At 39.0% G+C, this 24,550-nt stretch overlaps 1 protein-coding gene across 2 annotated transcripts in view; it reads right to left on the reverse strand.

Annotated features, from left to right (window-relative positions):
• Nucleotides 1-3,267: 3,267 nt before the first annotated feature.
• WDR44 (WD repeat domain 44) overlaps nucleotides 3,268-24,550 on the reverse strand; it is a 103,138-nt gene continuing 81,855 nt past the window's right edge. For both annotated transcript variants that reach the window (XM_060183098.1, XM_007530394.3), the window contains 8 exons: nucleotides 19,971-20,084; nucleotides 16,179-16,301; nucleotides 12,723-12,914; nucleotides 11,806-11,907; nucleotides 10,852-10,967; nucleotides 9,574-9,701; nucleotides 8,770-8,895; nucleotides 3,268-4,369 (listed from right to left, as the gene is read on the reverse strand). In XM_060183098.1, the coding sequence (XP_060039081.1) occupies nucleotides 4,278-4,369; nucleotides 8,770-8,895; nucleotides 9,574-9,701; nucleotides 10,852-10,967; nucleotides 11,806-11,907; nucleotides 12,723-12,914; nucleotides 16,179-16,301; nucleotides 19,971-20,084 (993 nt within the window). In that variant the 3' untranslated portion in view covers nucleotides 3,268-4,277. The remainder of the gene's footprint in view (nucleotides 4,370-8,769; nucleotides 8,896-9,573; nucleotides 9,702-10,851; nucleotides 10,968-11,805; nucleotides 11,908-12,722; nucleotides 12,915-16,178; nucleotides 16,302-19,970; nucleotides 20,085-24,550) is intronic.

A 24,550-nucleotide genomic window follows, 5' to 3' on the forward strand; every position in this document is an offset into this window, starting at 1 on the left:
TCAGCTTCATTACTTCCATGAGACCTTTCCTAGCTCATAGGACTCCTTAATTCCATTTTGGGTGGCTCACGTCCTAATAAAACCTCAAAACCTAGATATAGACCAGGGCCCATGAGATAGGGCAGATGTACACATGTATCCATAAATTAGGGGAAACCATATACCTTAAAGCAAAAGTGCACAATAATTTGCAGTGAGTCAATGAAGCAAGAAAGTAGCAAGACCTAAAAAGTCACCTTAAAGTAGCTACTGAAACAGTTTCTGCTTAGGCCTAGATACCCTCCTCACCTACCTCCTACTACATGTCCCTCAATCACTCCAAAGCTAACCGTGTCAGACAAAGTAAAGACTACAAAAGTTGAATAAGGGCAAGAGACTGGCATACTTTACTGCTGACTCTAGTCATCTACCAGGCCACTCCATCACCTGGGGCCCTAGTCAGGGAGTCCTGGGATTCCCACACAGACATGATGGGCCTAGACCTCTAACAGAGCCCTCTTGCCACTGTCACTGGTCATCTCCATCATTCCCTTTGTGGGCCCCTATAGGACCTTGGCCTCAATGTGGATCAACAATGGTAGGAAATGACCCATTCTCTGAAGGGAGGTTGGGCAACATACTCTATCTACTACCTGAGGAAGATGGGTTCTGAAATTAGTGCAGCCTGGAATATTCCTAGCCGTGACCACAAAATGCCAGCTCAGACCTACAGGGATGCAGAGGTTACATAGCTCTCCTGTGTTGAATATGGGCCCCAGATCAAATCGATGGGGTTTACAGCTAACAATATTTATACATTTTCCCCGTATTTGGGAGCTACTCTCTTCCCTGATCCAGCTTTCTAGTCCTTTTTCCAACTATGACACCATCTCCCCAGACAACAACCTGGGTCCACCTGCATATTAGATGTCAGACGACCACACCATGTGTCTTGGAGCCCCATCTCACAAGATCCCTACGCCAATAGAGAAAAGAGAGAGGCAGGCTGGGAGTATGGATCAACCTGCCAATACCCATGTTCAGTGGGGAAGCAATTACAGAAGCCAGGCCTTCCACCTTCTGCATCCCACAATGACCTTGAGTCCATACTCCCAGAGGGATAAAGAATAGGGAGGCTATCAAGGGAGGGGATTGGATATGGAGCTCTAGTGTTGGGAATTGTGTGGAGTTATACCCTTCTCATCCTATAGTTTTGCCAATATTTCCATTTTATGAATAAAAATTTTAAAAAAGATAAAAAAACTAGGAAGTGTCAGCCTCACCCTTTTAAATCTTGCATCCCAATAAGACTCATGAAGAATTATTCATATGGAAACACCCAAGTCACCTGCGCATTAAACAACCAGTAAGGACCATAACAGATTACAAATCCTCAAGCAGAGTCAATGAAAGTCAAGCTGCCTCACCAAGTTCAAAAAAGAAACACAGGACTTCTAACTATTTGATAGTTTCTGGTCTAATATCCAAGATTTGGATCAATTTGGAGTTTATGTGTGTGCGTGTGTGTGTGTGTGTGTGTGTGTGTGTGTAAATGTAGTGGCTCGGTTTCATTCTTCTGCATTTTCAAGCCAATTTCTCAGCACCACTTGTTGTAGAGACTCTTCTCCTTTTAATAGTTTGGGATCCCTCTGCAAAAATAAGAAACTGGCAGAACTCTTTTCCATCTACATTTTATAGGTTCTTCAGTGGTAGAAATCCAAATGCAAGGAAGATTAAAAGATCAACCAACGCAACTACATCAAATTAAAAAGCTTCTGCACAGCAAAAGAAACCAAGACCCATACAAAGCGACTTCTTACAGAGTGGGAGAAGATCTTTGCATGCCATACATCAAACAAGAAGCTAATAACTCAAGTATATAAAGAGCTCATCCAACTCAGCAATGATAAGTGACCTCATGCTAAAATGGAGAGGATATAAACAGAATAGTCACTAAAGAAGAGCTCCAAAAGACCAATAGACATATGAAAAAATGCTCCAAGTTGGGAGTCAGGCGGTAGCGCAGCGGGTTAAGCGCAGATGGCACAAAGCGCAAGGACCAGCTCAAGGATCCTGATTCTAGCCACTGGCTCCCTACCTGCAGGAGAGTCGCTTCACAGGTGGTGAAGCAGCTCTGCAGAAGTCTATCTTTCTCTCCCCCTCTCTGTCTTCCCCTCCTCTCTCCTTTTCTCTCTGTCCTATCCAACAACGACGATATCAATAACAGCAACAATAACTACAACAATAAAAACAAGGGCAACAAAAGGGAATAAATATTTTAAAAAATGCTCCAAGTCACTGTCAAGTAAATGCAAATACAGACAACAATGAGATACCACTTCATCCCTGTCATACATCACAAACAATTGGAACAACAAATGCTGGAGAGGTTGGGGGGACAAAGGAACCCTCCTGCACTGCTGGTGGAATGTCAATTGGCCCAACCCTTGTGAAGAGCAGTCAGGAGAACTCTTAGAAGACTAGAAATGGACCTACCCTAGGGCCCTGAAAACACACCCATCTGAAAAGATTTATGTACATGTTATGAACACATTTGTGTTCATAGCAGCACATTTTGTAATAGTCAAAACCTAGAAGCAACCTAGGTGTCCAACAACAGATGAGTGGCTGAGAAAGTTGTGGTACATATACACAATGGAATACAGCTCAGCTATTAACAGTAATGATTTCATCTTCTTCACCTCATCTTGGATGGAGCTTGAAGGACACATGTTAAGTGATAAAAGCCAGAAAGTGAAGGATGAATATGGGATGATCCCACTCATAGACAGAAGTTGAGAAATAAAAACAGAAAAGGGAAATACAAAGCAGAACTCAGACTTGGTTGGCACCAAAGTAAAGGCGGGGTGTCGGGGGCGGGGGGCTTTCAGGTATTGAGGCACAGTGGTGAAGGAGGACCTAGGACCTAGGCAGGGGTGGAGGTGAGACTGTTTTGCAGGAAAAAGAAATTTTACATATGTACCAACAACTCTATTTACTGTTGACTGTAAACAACCCCCCTCATCATTTTTTTTGTTTAAAGAACAAACAGCATAATGAATGGTAAGACAAAAATAATTTCATGCCTGAGGCTCCAAGGTCCCAAGCTCAATTTCCTGCATTATCATAAACCAGAGGTGAACTGTGCTCTGGTAAAAACAAACAATAACAACAACAAAAACATCTCAACCAAAATCCCCTCTCAGTAGACATCCCCAGACTAAGACAAGATATTATTTTTCTGACATTTCCCCATTTCGCCAAGTTGGCTGAAAATAAACTCACATGTTTAACACGTGTTGGCAACTGCCTTTTAATAATAATACGCATTTTCAGAAACATAGGTTAACCGTCAACAACATGATCAGGGTCCTGTTGCCCCGGATGTCATTTCATTGGTACATTATATCAGTATTTACAAAGGCTTTCAAATCCAACAACACGAAATGAAACAGCTCACTTGTTTTTAAACTACAATGCTTTAAAAAATGTAAACAGTTCATTTTTACATCTTTGTAAAAAAGAAGACTCACTCCATGATGCGGCTTTTTTTTTTTTTTTTAACTGAGCAAAGCCTGGTGCTCATGGATAAAGAATGAAAACAATTCTTTACATAGAAACATTGTGCTCCAGTGTGGCAAAAAATTATATATATATATATATATATTTACACACACATACAAACAAAAGAATCTTAAGTATACAATTTAGACCACAAGAAAAAAAATCTTGTCCCCAAATTGAGAAATTCATAAAAAAAAACATTTACACATAGTTGTTGACCTACTGAAAACCTATATAACGTTTTTCAAAACAAGAACTCAGTTAGGAGATACCATTTTTTTCTTAAAAATGAAATTTTGTGCAAAAGAAATTGTTTAAGCTAGAAACAAAACTCCCCCCCACCCCACAATAAGAGGCCAAAAGAGCCACTGAAATAATTTAACTCTGTTAGATTTAGTGCATGTAACCAAAAGGCACACACATATGATTAATATATTAATATATATTTCATGCAGAAACATGTGCATGTTCACAATTATATAACAAAAACACAAACATAACAAAATGTAAAGCCTAATGTTTGGCAATGTTATTCTAACCACATTCCTTTCTAGTTTATCAGCCCAGGGTTTACTAGATCATTATAACACTGCCTCTCAAAAAATATATTATATTTGAACAACTTCCAATAAAACTTTTAAAAGGATGTTAGCCTGAAATACTATACTATTTTTCTCCTCTGATACACATAGAAACTTACTGATATGCTTACTTTAAATTTCGTTTCAAATTAATTATGACACATTTTTCCGTTTGTTGATAAACACTTTAATTGCTCCAGTGAAGTCAGCAGAAAGAAGAACTTCTGTGTTATCTGTCTTCAAACCTTAAAAAAGTATAAAAGAAACAGCTCTTAAGTTAACTGTGAAGGAATATAAGGTTTGGTGCCACAACTGTCACGTGTTCATGACGTTCCACTTTAACGTGGAAGAAGCCCCTCCCTGCTCTCCTTCTAGTCTCCAGTTCCAGACCCGTTATGCTACTGCGGCCCCTCTGGGCTCTGAGGCTCAGATCCACTTACGGTGTCTTAACTGCTACCTCTCTAGTTTGGGGAGAGATTATGATTATAAGCCTTTGGGGGGAGGTGGGTCCTACAATCCTGAATTTGCTCCCTAGAAGCCTAGGCCCTTAAGTTTTCCAATTTTTCATTTCATGGAGAGAAACTAAAGTGCTGCCGGTCCTATGACTGGAACAGTGGCAGGATGAGCTGAGCTGGGAGAATCGGCTGGTAGCAGGGGTCCCTGATGAGCTCGATAGCAATACTTACTACACAGCAACAGAGCGAAATTGCTGTGAAATGATAGACGATTGCTCTGTGAATGCTGACAGTGTTTTCTGCCTCACAGCTTGCATTGAAGAGCTACGTAGTTATGCTGAATGGCAAAAAAAAATACTCACCTCTTAGTTTTGCCAGAAAAAAAAGCTAACAAAATTCATAGGCAAAAACTATAGACTTATAAAGGACTTACTAGTAAGAAAAGGAAAAAATTCAGACTTTAATTGAAATATTATACATGGAATGAATTAGGACAAAATGATTTCACTAAGATTTGCTGAACAAAAGCAGTACTGCCGAGCCTTTAAACATTTCTTTCTTTTTCTTTTTTCTTTCTTTTGCCTCCAGGGCTATTGCTGGGGCTTGGTGCCTGCACTACGAATTCACTGCTCTTGGTGGGCATTCTTCCCCTTTTGTCCTGGTTGTTTATTGTTGTTGTTATTAGTATTGTTGTTGTTATTGCTGTCCTTGCTGGATAGGACAGAGAGAAATGGAGAGAGATGGGGAAGGCAGAGAGGGAGAGAGAAAGATAGATACCTGCAGACCTCTTCACTGCCTAGAAGCAACCCCCCTGCAGGTGGGGAGCCAGGGGTTCGAACCGGGATCCTTATGCTGGTCCTTGCACCTCACGCTATTTGTGCTTAACCCGCTGCAGTATAGCAGGTCCAACTTTAAACATTTCTTACTACTCTTTTTACTACTCTATCTCAAAGTAGTGCTATGCAGCAGGAAGAAGAAAAGGACTTAGGGATGTGAGAGAGGGTAGAGAAATATTCATCATGGACATACATGATGAAGATAACAATAATGATGCTCATCATAATGTCTATTTATTATATGCATGCTAAGCATTTCTGCCAGGTGCTTCACGTGAGTTAACTTTAATTCTTATCCAAACTTTGTAAACTAGGTACCGGCACCATTTTACACATGAAGAAAACAGAAGCTTGAACTGTTAAATGTGTCAAGAATAAAGAGGTGAATCAGATATATTTTATGATTTCATATCCTGTTTTTAAGGGTTTCTTCTTGAATTACACCTAGAAAGATCTAAAACAGCAGGCATAAATCCTACTATGATCCATTAAAAATCATGCTTCTAGGAGTCGGGTGGTAGTGCCGTGGGTTAAGCGCAGGTGGCGTAAAGTGCAAGGACCGACATAAGAATCCTGGTTCGAGCCCCCGGCTCCCCACCTGCAGGGGAGTCGCTTCATAAGCGGTGAAACAGGTCTGCAGGTGTCTTTCTCTCCCCCTCTCTGTCTCACTTCCTCTCTCCATTTCTCTGTCCTATCCAACTACGACGACACCAATAACAACAACAACAACAACAATATCTACAACAATAAAACAACAAGGGCAACAAAAGGGAATAAATATTTTAACTCCTATTACAGTTCTCTCACTCACTCCAAAGCTAACCTCATCAAAGCAAGGACTGCAAAGCTGAATAAGGGCAAGAGACTGGCATACTTTAATGATGACTCTTTAGTCACTATCAGGCCACCCCATTAGCTGGGGCCATAATCAGGGAGTCCTGAGATTCCCAAACAGACATGATGGGCCTAGACCGCGAATAAATCCCTATCTCCATTGTTACTGGTCATTTCTATCAGGAACAACACAATAGACCCCTTTGTGGGCCCCCATAGGACCTTTCTCTCAATTTGGATCAATAATGGTAGAGAATGTTCCATCTTCCACAGGGTGGCTGGACAATATACTCTATGCTACACATAAGGAAGAAGGGTCCTGATATTGGGGCAGCTTGAAACGTTCCTACATGACCACAGAATGTGAGCTCAGATCTACAGGGATGCAGAGGTCACACAGGCTCCTCAGCTGAATATGGGCCCCAGATCACATCAAATCGATGGGGTTTACAGTCAACAATATACCCCCTTTTCCATATTTGGGAGCTACTCTCTTCCCTGATCCAGCTCTCTGGTCCTTTTGCCAGCCATGACATCATCTCCCCAGACAATAATTAGGATCCACCTGCATAGCAGATTTTAGGCTCAGGCAAAACAACAACAACAACAACAACAACAACAACAACAACAAAAACCCACTAGTATAGCCACAGGTCCTTTGGAATATAACTAAAATATGCCTACTAGCTATCTACAAAAAAAAAGACCCCCCCCCCAACTCTTCATCTGCACCATTCCAGCCCTTAGGTCCATGGTTGGTCAACAATTTGTTCGGCTTTGTATGTCAACTCTGTTTTCAACCACCAGATTCCAGGTGCTAGCATGATGCCGACCAGACTTCCCTGGACAGACAACCCCACCAATGTGTCATGGAGCTTCTCTTTCCCAGAGCCCCACCTTACTAGGGAAAGAGAGAGGCAAGCTGGGAGCATGGATCGACCTGTTAACACCCATGTTCAGCGGGGAAGCAATTATATAAGCCAGACCTTCCACCTTCTGCATCCCACAAGGACCTTTGGGTCCATACTCCCAGAGGGTTAAAGAATAGGAAAGCTATCAGGGGAAGGGATGGGATACAGAAGTCTGGTGGTGGGAATCGTGTGAAACTGTACCCCTCTTATCTTATCGTTTAGTCAATGTTTCTTTTTTATAAATAAAAAATTTAAAAAAAAATAAAGATTTTAAAAAATCATGCTCCTTTAAAAAGGACTGAATGAATTAGCTGAACATCACTAATATGCTAATTATATGAATTTAGTGGTCTTGAGAAATTTTAAAAATATACTTTTTATTTTTCTTCAAATTGTTTTAAAATAATTTTTATGGAATGCATAGGGGAAATGTATAGAGTATAAAAAAAGATATCATGACCTGTGAGGCCACACTGAATAAACTGGTGAACTCCCAAGCTTGAGGTCCTAAGTTAGACCCCTGGCATTGCATGCTCTAGAATGGTACTCTGGTTCTCCCTCCCTTTCTCTCTGATGAAAGAACCATAAATGGCTTACGTTTGAGGAGAGAAGCTGGACTTGATTCCGATAAAGAAAAGAAAATGAAGAGAAATATTTCTAAGTAATAATTTAGTAAAGGTTTATTAATTCTGACTTGGTTTACTTCTAAACCCTTAAGGGAAGTGCTGTGCTTAAATTCATCTTTGCTCTCAAAATGTGTCATCATGGACGAAAGAAATACTATATTTAATGGTGTGCAGTGCAACTATCAAGGGAAATTACTTAAGAGTAAATGAAATAACGCTTCAGCATTTCCAAGCATTCCAATATTTTTAGGAGAACGCTTTGCACGTTGTATATATTGTAGTTTTATAACTCTAAATGTTAGGCCTGGTTGTAGTGTCCAGAAGGAGAAAATGGACTTAAGAAGCTATTTTTCAGTTGATCCTAGTAATCAAAACCTATTTTATTACAAACAGATCCAAAGTTATATGGGTTTACCATATTTGGATGTGTGTGTGTGTGTGTGTGTGTGTGTGTGTGTGTGTGTGCTTTTTTCGATACTAGGTATACATGTTTTGTTTTCCCCTTTCCTAATCAAGCAAGCTACTGTTTGTTTTCAAAGCATTTGTTGGAAATGACAAGAACATACAGATTCATAAATATCTATCTCTAGAAGCTGCAAATCTGCAGCAAACAGAAAAGAACACTGCTGGGTGGGAGAGATAGCATAATGTTTATGCAAACTAACTCTTATGCCTAAGGCTCTGAGGTCCCAGGTTCAATCCCACCAAACACCAGAGCTGAGCAGTGCTCTGGTATAAAAAAAATAAAATAAAAAACCATGAACTTTTTGATTTTCCTTTTTCACTTCCCAGGTGAATGTGAAAGAACCAAAATTTAAATGTTACAGAAATATTCAGAAATAGCTATCTGGCAAACATTATGCTCTAAACAAGACATAGTTTTCATATTCATGAAAATTTCTTAATACCCAACAATGAGTCAGTGATGTCACTAAGTGGTAACCAGAAGGAAATGAAGGACAAACAAAATATGGAGAACCTACCTGAGGACATTGTATCTAAAACTTCAGCATTTTCGCCTTTATCATTCCCTTCTGACTGAAAATCCAAAGATAACATCAAACTTGGGTTGGGAGCAAAGATGGCTGATGTGACAACTGCATTGTGTGCTAGAGGGCAAAAAAATGTATACTTCAGGGTTACTGTAAATTTAGTTCTAAACATCAATACAAAGTATAATATGCAAAAAAGGACAACAGTGCAAGCCATTTGTCAAATATCTTTTAAAGCTAACATATAAATATCTAACACCTATTTACAACCCAAACATATATTCTGACATTCTTTTTATTTTATTTTATTTTTGCTTCCCCCCCCATTTTGTTGCCTTTGTTTTAAAGTTCTGACATTCTATGACTTCTCAAATGCTAGGCATGTATAAGTTCTACCTTGGTATAGAAAAAAAAAATCAAACAAATAGGACTAAACACAAAGAAAATGTACTTAGAATTGATAAACTCTCTGAAAGAATACAAATGCAAGGGGCCATATGGGGGTGCACCTGGTTGAGCGCACACATCACAGTGTGCAAGGACCTGGGTTCGAGCCCCTGGTCCCCACCTGCAGGGGGAAAGTTTCGCAAGTGGTGAAGCAGGGCTGCAGGTGTCTACTTCTCTCCCTTTCTAGCACCCCCTTCCCTCTTGATTTCTGGCTGTCTCTATCCAATAAAATAAATATAATAAAACATTAAAATAGAAAAAAAGAATACAAATGCAAACTTACTTTTGGTACATCTCTGCTTTTCCTTTATTCACTATTAAGACACACAAATGTAGGCACTTACTTACCTTTAATGCCTTCCCAAAAGTCATTACGATCTCTTCTAACTGATGTAAACTTGCTTAGGTCATGGTAAGTACTCCAGATATAAACATATTTATCTTCTGAGCCACTAACGATGTAACTAAAATCATGGCTAAATTTGATTTAAAAAAAAAGAAAAAAAAAGTTTTGGTATTTTTATTTTTCTGGTTGGATTTCCCTCTTCCAATGCTTTCTACTTTAAAAACTACGTAAGAAAATACTAGATCTTGTTGAAATATAAACTCCTCGTCTTACTCTAGAAGTTAAGCATAAGTCTGACATGGGGGACGGAAGCACCAGTATTTTCAAAGAACTAGGTAATTCTCCTGCTGGTTAACCCACACTGAAAAGAACCTCCATTTATGGAATGAAACAGTACTCCACAAATTGAAATACTGGGTGATCACTAGGCTATTCAAGAAGAAATAAGAACTAATTGAGAAAGGGTTATAAGAAAGAAGAGGCAGGTATTTCAAGAGAACTTTGACCCCCAAATGAAGTTTGAATAGTACTGACATGTAAAGATCTAAATGCAAGATACTGTACTTTAAGATGTTTAAAATGCTTTATTAGCCTCTATTATAAAAAGTATAAAGACCAACATGGTGGGTAGGAGGTATGCTTCCTCTTCAAGAACTTACATCAAGAACAATAGTGCAGGGAGTCGGGCGGTAGCGCAGCGTTAAGGTTAAGCGCAGGTGGCGCAAAGTGCAACGACTGGCCTAAGAATCCTGGTTCCAGCTCCCATTTCCTCACCTGCAGGGGAGTTGCTTCACAGGCGGTGAAGCATGTTTGCAGGTGTCTTTCTCTCCCCCTCTCTGTCTTCCCCTCCTCTCTTCATTTTTTTGTCCTATCCAGCAAGGACGACATCAACAACAACAACTACAACAACAATAAAACAACAAGGGCAACAAAAAGGGAATAAATATTTTTTAAAAGATTTAAAAAAAAAAGAACAATAGTGCAAATTGTGAAGTCAGGAGCCTTTTAATACTGACTGTGTGACTACCAGTGTCACTTCAGGCAAATTACTTAATCTCCTGGGTCTTCACTTCTTCATCTATAGAACAAGGATAATTGTAGTTCTATCTACCATGCAGGTGAATAGGTATTGGGTGTTAACGTGATCTCTAAATGTAATGAAACTAAAAATACTATATAAACTTAAGACATAGAGGAGGAGGAGGATAAAGAAGAAGAAGAAAACAGAAAAAAGAGAGAGAAAAAAATCTGTTTGGGGGAATTTTTCATTGCCAGTTTACCTGAAACTTGCTTTGATTTGGCTGCTACTGTTGACATAACCTTTATACTTCATGGACAAGGACAAATCTCTAAGATCATATAGTCGGATTCTGGAGTCATTTGAGGTTACTAGTATCTAAAAGAAGATCAAAAGAAAAAAAATATTTCAACACTATGTTGCGTCCTAGCTATTATATAATAAAGATTTAACGTATACAGAATATTCTTCAAAACTAGGAGGAGTATTTCATATAAAGGGAAATATATTCTTAGCCACCATGTTAAGCACTAACTTTTAGGGACCAGGGAAGCAGCTAGAAGTAGAATTCAGTCCTCATTAGTATCTGAGGACAACAAAGACAAAATATGTGGGGTCGGGTGGTGGCGCACTTGACTGCATATTACCATGTGAAAGGACCCTGGTTCAATCCCCTGGTCCCCACCTACAGGGAGTACGCTTTATGAGTGGTGAAGCAGGGCTGTAGGTGTGTGTCTGTCTCTCCTCTGCTATCTTCCTCTTCCCTCTCAATTTCTGTCTGTATCCAAAATAAATAATAAATAAGTATTTAAAATAAATAATGGGTTGTCAGAAAAGCTACAATGTGTTTTTTCTATGCAAAAAAAAAATGTATCATGACTTTTCCTCTGTTCCAATAATCGGGCCGGGGAAGTGACTCAGTGGGTAGAATACATTCTTCCATGTGAAGCCCTGGGGTGGATCCCTTATACCACAGGAGGGCGCCAAAAGCAAAACAAACGGAACTCCATGGATGAAGGAACAGCTCAGCATTCCTTGGTCGCTCTCTCAAAATATGCGGTACAAATTGGGCCTGGGAGGATGCTTGGCGGTAGAGTACTTGTGGGAGAACCACAGTTTTATCTCTGGCATCACAGGAAGAAACAAAACAGGAAACCTCCTGACTTTATGGAGTTGATCTAAAGTGTGTAAAGAGCTAGGTTTGAATTCTTAGTACCTTATTTTCTCCAGGTAAGGGCTCGATGCCAGTAATTTTCCTTCCAACTTTATTGCGCCCTCTGGTAGATCGAACATGTATTTGTGTGTGGTATTTCAAATGCTAAAAATAAGAGATCGCAAAATAAGAATTTCTGAATCAGAAAACAAAGCCCTCAATGTTCATTTGATTCCATTTTGTTTATTTATTCCCTTTTGTTGCCCTTGTTGTTTATCAGTTATTATTATTGTTGTTACTGCTGTTGTTGCTGTTGGATAGGACAGAGAGAAATGGAGAGAGGAGGGGAAGACAGAGAGGGGGAGAGAAAGATAGACACCTGTAGACCTGCTTCACCACTTGTGAAGTGACCCACCTGCAGCTGGGGAGCCGGGGGCTCGAACTGGGATCCTTAGGCCGGTCCTTGCACTCTGTGCCACATGTGCTTAACCCGCTGCGTTACTCCCCATTTGATTCAATTTGCAGACTACCATGATGTTACTTGCCCCAATTTGTAGAAAACTTAAAATTCAGAGAGGATAGATATACCAGCTTGCTCAAAACTCATCTAAGAAGTGTTGAACTAGGGAGTTAGGCAGTAGCGCAGTGGGTTAAGCACATGTGGCACAAAGCGCAAGGACCGGCCTGAGGATCCCGATTCCAGCTCCAGGCTCCCCACCTGCAGGGGAGTCGCTTCACAGGTGGTGAAGCAGGTTTGCAGGTGTCTATATTTCTCTCCCCCTCTCTGTCTTCCCCATCTCTCTCCATTTCTCTCCTTCCTACCTATCAATGAGGACATCAATAACAACAACAATAATAACTGCAACAACAATAAAAAACAAGGGCAACAAAAGGGAAAATAAATAAATATAAAAATTTTAAAAAAAAGAAGTGCTGAACTAAGTCATCAATTATGTAACTTACATATGGAAGATATTTACCTCTGTATCATAGAAAATACATCTGCCGTCATATGTTCCAATCACTGCATATTTGCCATTCTGACAGAAGTTGGCAGCTGTGATCAGTTTTGTTTGACCATCTACTTCATTCCACAAAGCCACTTTTTTATCAGGTATGTTCCAAAGGCGGAGCTTTCCATCCAGTGACCCACTTAGAAAATACCTGTCATCCTAAAAATGTGGCAAAAGTAAAAGCTTTCGATTTACCACACTGAGAAGAAATCTTATTAGCAAGTTAGCACATTAAATCAATTATAAGTCATGTTCCAAATAGATCTTATTTCAAAAACAGCAGTTTTTTCTTCAAGCAAGGGTTATTTTTGTCTCCAACAATAGTAATGATGAGAAACTTGGGGGACAGCTGGTGGTGCCCCTGGCTGAGCACACAAGTTACGATGTGCACGGACCTGGGTTCGAGACCCTGGTCCCCATCTGCAAGGGGCAAGCTTTTCTAGTGGTGAAGCAGTGTTGCAGTTGTCGCTCTAACTCTCTTCCTCTCTACTATCCCTTTTCCTCTTGATTTCTGGCTGTCTCTATCCAATACATAAATAAATAAATACGGATTTAAAAAAAAGAGGGTGGGCGTAGATAGCATAATGGTTATGCAAAGTGATTTTCATGCTTGAGGCTCTGAGTCCCAGGTTCAATCCCCCCACACCAACATAAACAAGAGCTGAGCAGTGCTCTGGTGTTTCTCTCTGTGTCTTTCTCTGCATCTCTCTCAAAAATAAAATAAAAAATAAATAAAAAATTTTAAAAGCCTGGGAGAACTACTGAAGTTTTGGAGAACTGAATTTCTAACTACTTTGCTATAGACTTAAAACCCCTTTTTTTGGAGGTGTAGATTACACTAAATTATGGATCACAGGAAGTAAACAGGAATCTCAGTTTATATGAGTTCTGAATCTCCGGAAGGGGAGTGAAATAAAGTAAGTAGAGGTCCTCAACTTATTTAATAACCACAGACTTTAGGGTTGGGGGCCAAGAGAGGAAGGCGGGCTAGAACCTTCAAATAACATTCTTTGGGAAACACCATCCTATAATGGTATGCTTTGCCCTACCCGCCTCTGGGATACATGCAACACTTGGATAAAGTTAGCCCATAGAACCAGTCATTTTGGGGGAACTCTAGCACCAGCAGAAAAACTACTTCACTATTGAAATTCTCTACCGCAAACGGGATTCTCAGCAGGAGTATTCTCCTGATACCACAGGCGACATCAAGAAATGTCTAGGTGGTCCTAACTGGAGAACGGCATATGCTACTGGCATCTAGTGCTGCCACAGCTGGAAATGCTGTTAATAAGCATTCTGTAATGAACAGGGCTGACTTTTCTTCCTCTCCAAAAGAGGAATGCATATATGTATGTATGTATGTGTCAGTAATGCTATAGTTAAGAAGTCCATAGTTCTATAATTAGCCCCTATCAGTGACTTTGGGAGAACTACTGAAGTTTCCAGTAGCGGGATGATGACACAAAACTCTGGCAGTGGGAACCCTATGGACTTATACCCCTATTATCTAAATCAATATTAAATCACTAATAAATGAACTTTATAAAAAACTCATGCTCTAAACTAAACCAATCTTACCACTAGCAGAACTGATATTTTTTTAAAAAAATAAGAATTTAAGGTGAAATAACTGCAGTGGCAAAACAAGAAACATTCTCCCCCCCCAAGATTATTCTTACTCACCTATAAAGCTTGCCTAGGACAAGGTACACATGATAGTCACTTTTATGGATATGGTATAGCAGGCTGTCCTCAACATTTATTAGAGAAGAGCTAAACAAAAATACCTGATCTTGACCTGACAGTCAGAATTTATATATATGCATGTGTGTACCCATGTGAATGTATCTCTACTTTGATATTTCTTTCTAGCTATGCTTTCTTCCAAGTGACATTATTTAATAAAGTTGTAATTCCTAGCAAGATAGATCAGACATTTTTAATTTTTAAAAGATCTCAACCAAGTCTCTTAAGGATCCAAAATTATTACTGCTTGATTCATAAGTCTATCCAGGGAGGGAAATTATTGGATTGTTGGAAAAGTCTTGATGCATTTTTCCCATGTTTTTCTTTTATTTCTTTTCTTTTAAAGATTTTATTTATTGATTGATGAGAAAGATAGGAGAGAGAAAGAACCAGACATGTCTCTGGTACTTGTGCTGCCGGGGACTGAACTCAAGACCTCATGCTTGAGAGTCTACTGTTTTATCTACTTCACCACCTCCCAGGCCACATTCCCAATGTTTTTTTAAGCAAAAAAAAAAAAAAGTGTCATGAATTTTCTGACAGCCCATTATATTGAGACAGTGGTGCCCTTAATATGGAAGGAAGCCAGGAAGAAATATAAATGTAACTGAAACATCTCATTACAAAGACAATGGGTGTTAAACATACAGAGATGAGAATGTCATTAGAAATGTAATTAACACTGGGAAGGAAATTCAATACAGGGCCAGCTTAAGTCCTCTACTTATTTCAACCTAGTTAGCCAAATAGCACTGGCATGTGATTTCCCTTGTGTTTATAATTGCAAAAAGCTAAAACAAATTTAGCCTGTGAATTCAGTGGCCTTACCCTATGAGGACATCAGATATGCCTGCAGTTCCACAACAGCAGAGTTTCCTCCTTTGGTTGAAATTATCTGCAATATTTTCATTCTTTTTTTAAATTTCCAATAGAGAGACAGAGGGGAAAAGCACCAAAGCTTCCCCCATTGCAATGGGGACCAGGTTTGAGCACAGGCTGTGCACGTGACAAAGCAAACAAGTTTGTCCAGGTGAACTACCCTGCTAGCCCATCAAAGATTTTCTTTTCAGAGGAAAGATACTAAAGGATTTTCTGTAATGGATATTAGTAAGAAATTATTTCAAGGTTAACACTGTTTCTCAACATCAAGAATGCAGTCTATCTTGCAATGCATTTTCATTTTTATTTCTTTATCCTTTCCCCTGCCTTTTTGTTCTTCAGTCTTCTCACAATTATCCCTATCTATTTCCTTTTCTCATATATCTATCTGCTTGCTATTTCATGTTCTTCCTCCATCTCTAATATCACCCATACTTAGTAGAATAATTTATTTCATTATTTATACTCCGTATGTCTTATAGATTTGGGAAGACTTTTCTAGTCCTATTATTAGTGATTATATATATATATATATATATATATATTCCTTTCTCATAATTCTTTTTGGTGTTTGGTGTTGGGGACTGAACCAAGAGATCCATACAAGCAAAGCATATGGCCTACCATTTCTTTCTCATATTTAAGGCAAAATAAAATGCTAAATTAATTAAGTGGTTCTTAACTATGTAGCTATTAATGTTTTTTTTTTTTCCTATAGTCCAAATGTCATCCAGAGCAAAGAAGCTCCACCACCTTCCTTGTAGTATAACAAAGAATTTACAAATAATTACTTACTCTTGGATGGAAAGCTATGGCAGTAACAAAATCTATATGTTGAAAACAGCAAAGGCATTCTCTTCTGGAAATATGCCATAACCTGACTGTTTTATCCATTGAAGAAGAAAGCAGAAAGTAGTTCTATGGAGAACAAAACATTGATTATTTCATCACTATATGGGAAAAAACACACACACAAAAAGTGAACTTTCAGTTTTATATACCTATATACAGTTTTTTATTATCTTTATTTATTTATTGCATAAAGACAGCCAGAAATCGAGAAGGAAGAGGGCGGGTGATAGGGAGAGAGACAGAGAGACATCTGCAGCCCTGCTTCACTGCTTTGTGAAGCTTTCCCCCTGCAAATGGGGACTCGGGGGTCGAACCCAGGTCCTTGCACACTGTAATGTATGTGCTTAACCAGGTGCGCCACCACCTGGCCCCCAGTTTTTTTTTTTATATACAGTTTGTTGTTATTGTTGCTGTTACATGGGGCCTTAAAAAGAACATAAGATTACGAAATTCATCTGAAAGATCCCATTTCCCCCCCAGTTAAAACATCATATTTCTTCAATTTTAAGATATTTTCCACATTACTTGTTGTGTCGTTATGATAAATCTAAGATATATGTATATATATGTATATATATATATATATATATCAGGCACCAACAGAGTACCTGTATGTGCCTTGGTTTTTATAGCTCACATCTAGTGGAACTTAGCTATGGCTTAAAGCATCTGTTCATTTGATTGTCACTTCAGTTATTTCCACATTGACTAGTGAATCTTAACTCACATAGATTCCCTAATTACCACTTCAAATATATTCAGAAAGATCATGTGATAATGCAGCATTGAAAAGAACAGCTACTGTGTACCTGTCACACATTGTAAGTAGGAAAATTGAGGAAACTCAAATTTCTTAAAATAGATCAGAAAGGTTTCAAAGTTAGAAGAGGGTAGTGGAACTGATTTACCATTTTGAAGGCTTTATCACCCAAGAACAAAAACATCTATCTAGCTATCAAAAGCTCTGGTCTAGCAGTTCTTTAATTTCTAAACATTTTATTACAGAGAAGGACTGTGAGCTCTACTGACTGAGGAAAGCCAAAAGAGACTACTAATATTCTTTGGTCTACCTTAATGTGTTAAACAACTTGAAATTGTGATGAGATTTTTTGAGTACTTAAAACGTTCTTCTTAGCACAATACAGCATGCCCATGAGTTAGGTCTATTTGGATCATTTTACAAATGAGAATACTGAGGTACAGAGAGGTTAAATAACCTCACCTATACAGCTCATCAGTGGCAGAGCAGGGACTCAAATGCAGGTACTCTGGCACTCGATCCAGGTTCTAATCATTAGACTATTCCATACAGAACTTAAGCAGAACACATGCTATGAAAAGCAGTAAGGTGCTTTGTCATTTGCTAAAAGCAATGAAGACTTAAATTCTCGAGTGAAAAGAGATTAGGCACAAACACTGATTTGGATATGTTACTGTAGTCCTAAATACATGCTATTGAGGGGCTAGTTTTCAAAGTGCACATTTTGTAACTGCTTGAAATTAGATGGTATGCCTTGCAATTAAAAACTGGAATTTTGAAAGATTTACAGTAACTTGTGAAATATCTAGTAACGATTATTTTTATTTTCAAGATCCACTTAGTTCTCTAAAAGTTATGCAGAATATGTACACTCTGCTTTATAGGTTAATGCTGACTAAGAACAAATGAACAAAACTAAATCTATGGTCTTTAGTTCATTAAAATAAACTTTCTTCAATTCTTGCAACATTCTATTGCTTTAATCATAGGAAAGGAATATGAAGATACTCCTAGGAGTTCAGGTGCTGAAGAGATGTTAAGACCTGTTCTATGAGGCCAAAAAGATTTCTGTTCAAATATACCTAGTGAGCAAATGAAATTCATTCTGTGAACTCAGCATAATCTTGGGAGCCAAATAAATTAGATAAAAATTAAGTTGAAGCCATAATTAGTTTTGTGATCCTGGACAGGTGAGTGGCCCAGTCTCATCTACAAAATGAAATATCATTTATATCACAGGCTTGTTACTGTACCAATAAGTTAATTCTGGTTACCTAATGAAAGTCTTCAATACATAGAAAACCCTCTATCAACACCAGCTGTGCTACATACTGCTAGCCTGTCACCTCATCTAAAGATTTCAAACTTGACTGCCACCCCACCCTACATGAGTCAATTTCAGAATATAGTCTTTTATATTTATTTGTTTTCTTTTTCTTGGTTCTGAAGAACCCTGACAGATACAATGGTCATTGGAGACCTAATTTCTTCCTAGAGTTATGTTTAAAAATTATATATATATATATATATATATATTACATATATATATATATGTTTTGCTTTAAGAAAGTTTCTGATTGTATGCTTTGTTTTTCTTATCCTAAGTAAATACGATTATCAAATTAGAGACACTCTGAATTTCCATATTCTTAACAACCCAGAGTTCACACAGGGTGGGGCAGGCTGGAGGACAAAGACATGATTAGGGCCCAGTTTAAAACCAGACTGCCAGGTACTACACCAAGCTGGTTTCAGGAGAATAGAGAATGATACTCTGACAGATGAGCTATGAAAAGCATTCAGACAAGTACGAAATTATCAACAATTTATAAATGTAGTGATTCAAACTGGAGCTCAGATAAAGTCTGGCATGCTGATACATACCAGTAATACTGTGAGGTACATGTGGTTCTTCTGATATTCTAAAAATATAGGGGAGCCGGGCAGTAGCACAGCAAGTTAAGCACAGGTGGCGCAAAGTGCAAGGACTGGCCTAAAGATCCCGGTTCGAGCCCCTGGCTCCCCACCTGCAGGGGAGTCGCTTCACAGGTGGTGAAGCAGGTCTGTAGGTGTCTGTCTTTCTCTCCCCCCGCCACCGTCTTCCCCTCCTCTCTCGATTTCTCTCTGTCCTATCCAACAATGACGACATCAATAACAACAATAATAACTACAACAATAAAACAATAAAAGGGAAAATAAATATTTTTAAAAAATCTTTAAAAATATCAATATGGAATCCCCAATATTTTCTCAAGTTGGTTTCTTAATTTAAGATTTTTAACTATACCTTCTGCTTCAAGTTCTTAATTCTGACCACTGACAAATTTTAATATAGTGTACAGCATGTAAAAATTGTAAAAACTACTTGATGCTCCAAAGACCTTAAATTTAAAATGGCCCTTTAAGTTTTCACAAAATGTCTAGTTGTTTGTAAATCATTCATCTCCTCAATAAAATCTTTTTCCCTCCCACAAAACTACTGAGATATCTGGCCAGTGGCAAAATAGTCACTCTACTTCTGAAGTAGTTTCACTCTAGCTGGGGAAAAAAAAAATCAAAAACTAAAGATGTCTCATTGAGTCTTGGATCACAATTGTAAAGTCCAAGTTAGCAATTTCATGAATAGAGCAGACTCGTGACAAAGCAGTCTTGAGTACCTTTCACCTTTACAGTTGAAGTCTTACCCATTTTTCTGGGGATTGTTACTTTGAAAAAATTGCTTTGTAAAAGCAACAAAAAGTCTAAGTACCCAGACAGATCTGGATAGAAACTATTAATATAAAGTAACCTTTTTTTTTTATTAGCCTAACCTGATACTTTTCTTTTTTAGCTTCAGTTTTTATATAACTCTCAGAAAGCATCTAGGGACATTCATATCCTTGATAGTGCTATAATCTAAAATAAAAACCTTTGCTTTTATCTGGAGGTCATAGTCACACAGAATTAATAATATAGTTCAAATAAAAATTTCTTACTTTAGACCATGAAAGATCAAGGAGATCAGCAGTATGTCCTTTATATTTGCAAAACGGCCGTTGTCGAAATGGTGCGTTTTTATCATCAGGGTCTTCATCAGCTCCACCACATACCTATTTAGATATAAAAGCAAATGTTTAAACTAGCAAAACCAAAGTTTCACAACTGTTCCCACCCCATCACTGGGGTTCAGTGCCAGCACTACGAACCCACTGCTCCAGGCGGCCATTCCCCTCATCCCCTCACCCCCCCTTAAAAAAATTATTTGACAGGACAGAGAGAAATTAAGTGAGGAGAAACTGAGTGGTTAAGCATACATGGCGGGAAGCTCAAGGATGGCATTAAGAATCCCGGTTGGAGCCCCTGGCTCCCTATCTACAGGGGGGTCGCTTCATAGGCGGGTCTGCAGGTGTCTCTCTTTCCCTTCCCCCTCTATCTTCCCCTCTTCTCTCCATTTCTCTCTGTCTTTTCCAACAATGACGACATCAGCAACAACAATAATAACTACAACAACAATAAAACAACAAGGGCAACAAAAGGGAAAATAAGTAATAAAAAAAATTAAATAGAAATTAAAAAAAAAGGACACCTGCAGCCCTGTTCACTTGTGAATCTTCCCCACTGCAGGTAGGTTGTGAGGGTCCTCACACATGGTTAATGTATCCAATGAATTGGGTACGCCACCGCCTGGCACTCTGACTGACATCTTGAAGGACCACAAGCAAAAAGCTATTTATTCTAAATCTACCACTCACCACCCCTTCAACTACTTGGCCTAACTCACCAGGATCAACTTTACTATCTCAGTCTTTTCTCTCACTGGCAGAACCTCAACCTAGCACTTTTCCAAATAGCTGCTCCTTCAGGAGAGGCAGAAGCCATCAATGGCTTGAACTTGACTGATCCAAGCTAATTAAAATGAGCTCATAATTAATTAAGGCACGGGTGAGTGCCACAACTGTCCTCTCAATTAAACATGAGGGAAAGCTTACTGTGGGATAAGGAGGCTTTTAGAAAGACTTTGTTTTTTAAATATATAATTATCTTTATTTATTTATTGGATAGAGACAGCCAGAAATTGAGAGGGAAGGGGATGATGGACAGGGAGAGAGACAGAGGGACACCTGTACACTGCTTCACCACTTGCAAAGCTTTCCCCCTACAGGGTGGGGTTCAGGGGCTGGAACCTGGGCCCTTGTGCATTGTAACACGTGCACTCAACCAAGTGCACCACCCAGCCCAGAAAGACTTTCTCATTATTTTATTTTATTTTATTTATTTTTTTTAGTGTGAGGTTAATGGTTTACAATATAGTTGTTGGCACACGTATACAATTTCTCATCTCATCAAGACAGGTGCCATAAAAACACCTTCACCTCCAAATTAGATGCATCACCACATACTAGGACCTGAAACAAGTCCCCAACCCCTTCCCTGACCCCTCTCCCTGTCATCCTTCTCCAGAGTACTTTGCCTTGGAGCAAAATTCCAAAGCAGTCCATTGTGTTTCCACTTTCTGTTCTTGTTTAAGTTCTGCCGTAGAGTGAGATCATCCTATATTCAAACTTCTCTTTTTGACTTATCTCACTTAACATACCCTATGATCTAGCAAATCCTTTCCTGCGGATATAGACTAAGGAAACAAACATAACCATCTAAAGAGATCTCTGTATACCTATGTTCACAGCAGCACAATCCCCCCCCTTTTGTTGCCCTTGTTTTTTCTTTCTTTTAATTTATTTTTTGGATAGGACAGAGAGAAACTGGGGGGGTAGAGAGAAAGATAGACACCTGCAGACCTACTTCACCACTTGTGAAGTGACCCTCCTGCAGGAGGTTTTTTATTATTATTGTGGTGGTGGTGGTTATTATTGTTGTTATTGATGTCATTGTTGGATAGAACAGAGAAATGGAAAGAGGAAGGGGAAGACAGAGAGAGGGAGAGAAAGACGGTACACCCGCAAACCTGCTTCACCACTTGTGAAGTGACCCCCTCTGCAGGTGGGGAGCTGGGGGTTCGAACTGGGATCCTTACGCCAGTCTTTGCACTTTGCGCCATGTGTACTTAACCCGCTGTGCTATCACCAGAACCCTGAGCAGTGCGATTTGTAAAAGCCCAAATCTAGAAGCAACCTAGGTGTCCAAAAATAGATGAGTGAATGTCCTCATTTAAAAAAATAAATAAGGCATACAAAAGTGAACTTCCTCTTTCATGTCTCTGTGCCTTGCCCACATTTAATATCTAAGAATGGAACAGCCATCTCAGGACCACAAGGAGAACAAATCCAAGAGAACAAGAGATAAACAGCAAAGGAGGATGTTATAACCATACAGCCCTGATGACACTAAGCTGTTAAATTAACCAACCCTGGAACTGCCTTACCTCCAGACTTAATGTTTAAGTCATGTTCAGTTGAATTTCTGTTATTTGAAGTAAAAAAAATTCTGACCGAGGTAGGCAGAAAATAATGCCAAACATGTGTGCCATGCATGCGTGCATTTAGTTGCCAACATGTTTTTGTATTCATTAGCTTAATGAATCCTGATTACTTTGTGACAGAGGTACTGACATAATGAAGATGAAGGAAGTAAGAAAAATGAGCCTTAGGGGCTGGGCAGTGGTGAACCAGGTTAAGCACACATACTACCAAGTGAAAAGAACCAGGTTCGAGTCCCCAATTCCCACCTGCAGGGGGTCTGCTTCATGAGTGGTGAAGTAGGTCTGCATGTGTCTTTATATCTCTCTCTCTCCTCCCTCAATGTCTTTGTCCTAATAAAAAAATTTTTTTTAATTTTAAAAAATGAAAAAACGGCTGCTGGGAACAGTGGATTCATAGTGCCAGCACTTGTGGTCCGGGAGGCAGTGCAGCGGATAAAGCATGGGACTCTTTTAAGCATAGTGCCAGCACTGAGCTCCAGTGATAACCCTGGTGGCAATAAAAAGTAAAGTAAAATAGAAAAAATGAGCCTTAGAGAAGCTAAAATAAGGGGCTGGGTGGTGGTGCACCTGGTTGAGTGCATGTTATAGCGCACAAGGACCAGGATTTAAGCTTCTCCAGTCCCCACCTACAAGGGAAAAGCTTCACAAATGTTGAAGCAGTACTGCAGTTGTCTCTCTGTCACTCTCCCTCTCTCTCCCTTCCTTTTAATTTCTGGCTGTTTCTATCCAATAAATAAATAAAGATAATAAAAACATTGCCCTCAGAAAAAGAAGTTAAAAGGATGTATTAATGGTTACACAACCACTTGTAAACAGCAGAACAAACACACAAGTCATCTGGCAGTCTACAGATTCTCCTAGAATGTTCTAGAAGGTGTGGCATGAGCAAAAATATGTAATGTCAGCAAATTATGGAAAGGTATGTAGGATGATGAACATGAAGGGAAAAAAATATGGAGGTATAGTAAGAGCTAGGGTAGAAAAGTAGTTTTAGATATTCTTTTTTTAATTCTAAAACCCACACTTTAATTTTATTTATATATATATAAATTTATTTATTTTAACAAAGATTTTAACCATCCAGAAAACATGTCAGAATTTTTTTTTTGTATCCAGGACATAAAGGCAACTAAGAAGTGAATCCAGGACTTATTGAAGGTATCATAGCGGTCACATGTAAAGGAAGTCATTAGATTTTTTTTTTGTTGTAAAAATTCAGATATTCTAAGGTGGTAAAGCCAACAGAGGTTTCTGAAAAGGAAAAAACAGTAACATATTGTGACTGGCACTTTAGTAGGAGAACAATGGGCAGTAATATAAAAAGTGATTTGGAAAATTAAAGTAGAGGCATGAACAGCAGTACTAATGGCTAACTTTTTCATATATATATATATATATGGAGAGAGAGAGAGAGAGAGACACCATGGCACTGGAGCTTTCCCCAGTGCCACAACACCACCCATATGGTTCTGGTACACGTATATGGGCTTTGCCAATGGCAAGGCACACATCTTACCCAGTGAGATTTTTCTCCAGAAGAGAAAATGTCTTTTGTGATTATAAAGTAATTTAGTTTAGTGTAGACAAATTAGAAAGTAGGAAAACTACAGTTAAAAATCACATACAATTGGTAGAGGAGTGGAGTCAAGATGCCAGACTAGTAGGATCTGTTTTCTTTTGCACCAACAGTAAAACTGTAACATGCACAGAAAGTCCCACATAGAAATACCTGTCTCGGGAGTTGGGCAGCAGCGCAGCGGGTTCAGCACAGGTGGCTCGAAGCGCAAGGACCGGCGTAAGGATCCCAGTTTGAGCCCCCAGCTCCCCACCTGCAGGGGAGTCACTTCACAGGCGGTGAAGCAGGTCTGCAGGTGTCTGTCTTTCTCTCCCCCTCTCTGTCTTCCCCTCCTCTCTACATTTCTCTCTGTCTTATCCAACAACAACATTAACAACAATAAAACAACAAGGACAACAAAAGGGAATAAATAAATATTTATTTATTAAAAATAAATAAATATATGTCACAGGCAAGCTATCATAACAAAGAACATCCAGCTGGCAAGGACCCAGAGACTCAGCCACTTAAACGTACAGAGCAACTCCAAGCTTTCCCTCTTTCCACATCTCACCCTGTTCCCC

Source organism: Erinaceus europaeus, chromosome X (genome assembly GCF_950295315.1).
Source record: "Erinaceus europaeus chromosome X, mEriEur2.1, whole genome shotgun sequence".
Lineage (NCBI taxonomy): Eukaryota > Metazoa > Chordata > Mammalia > Eulipotyphla > Erinaceidae > Erinaceus > Erinaceus europaeus.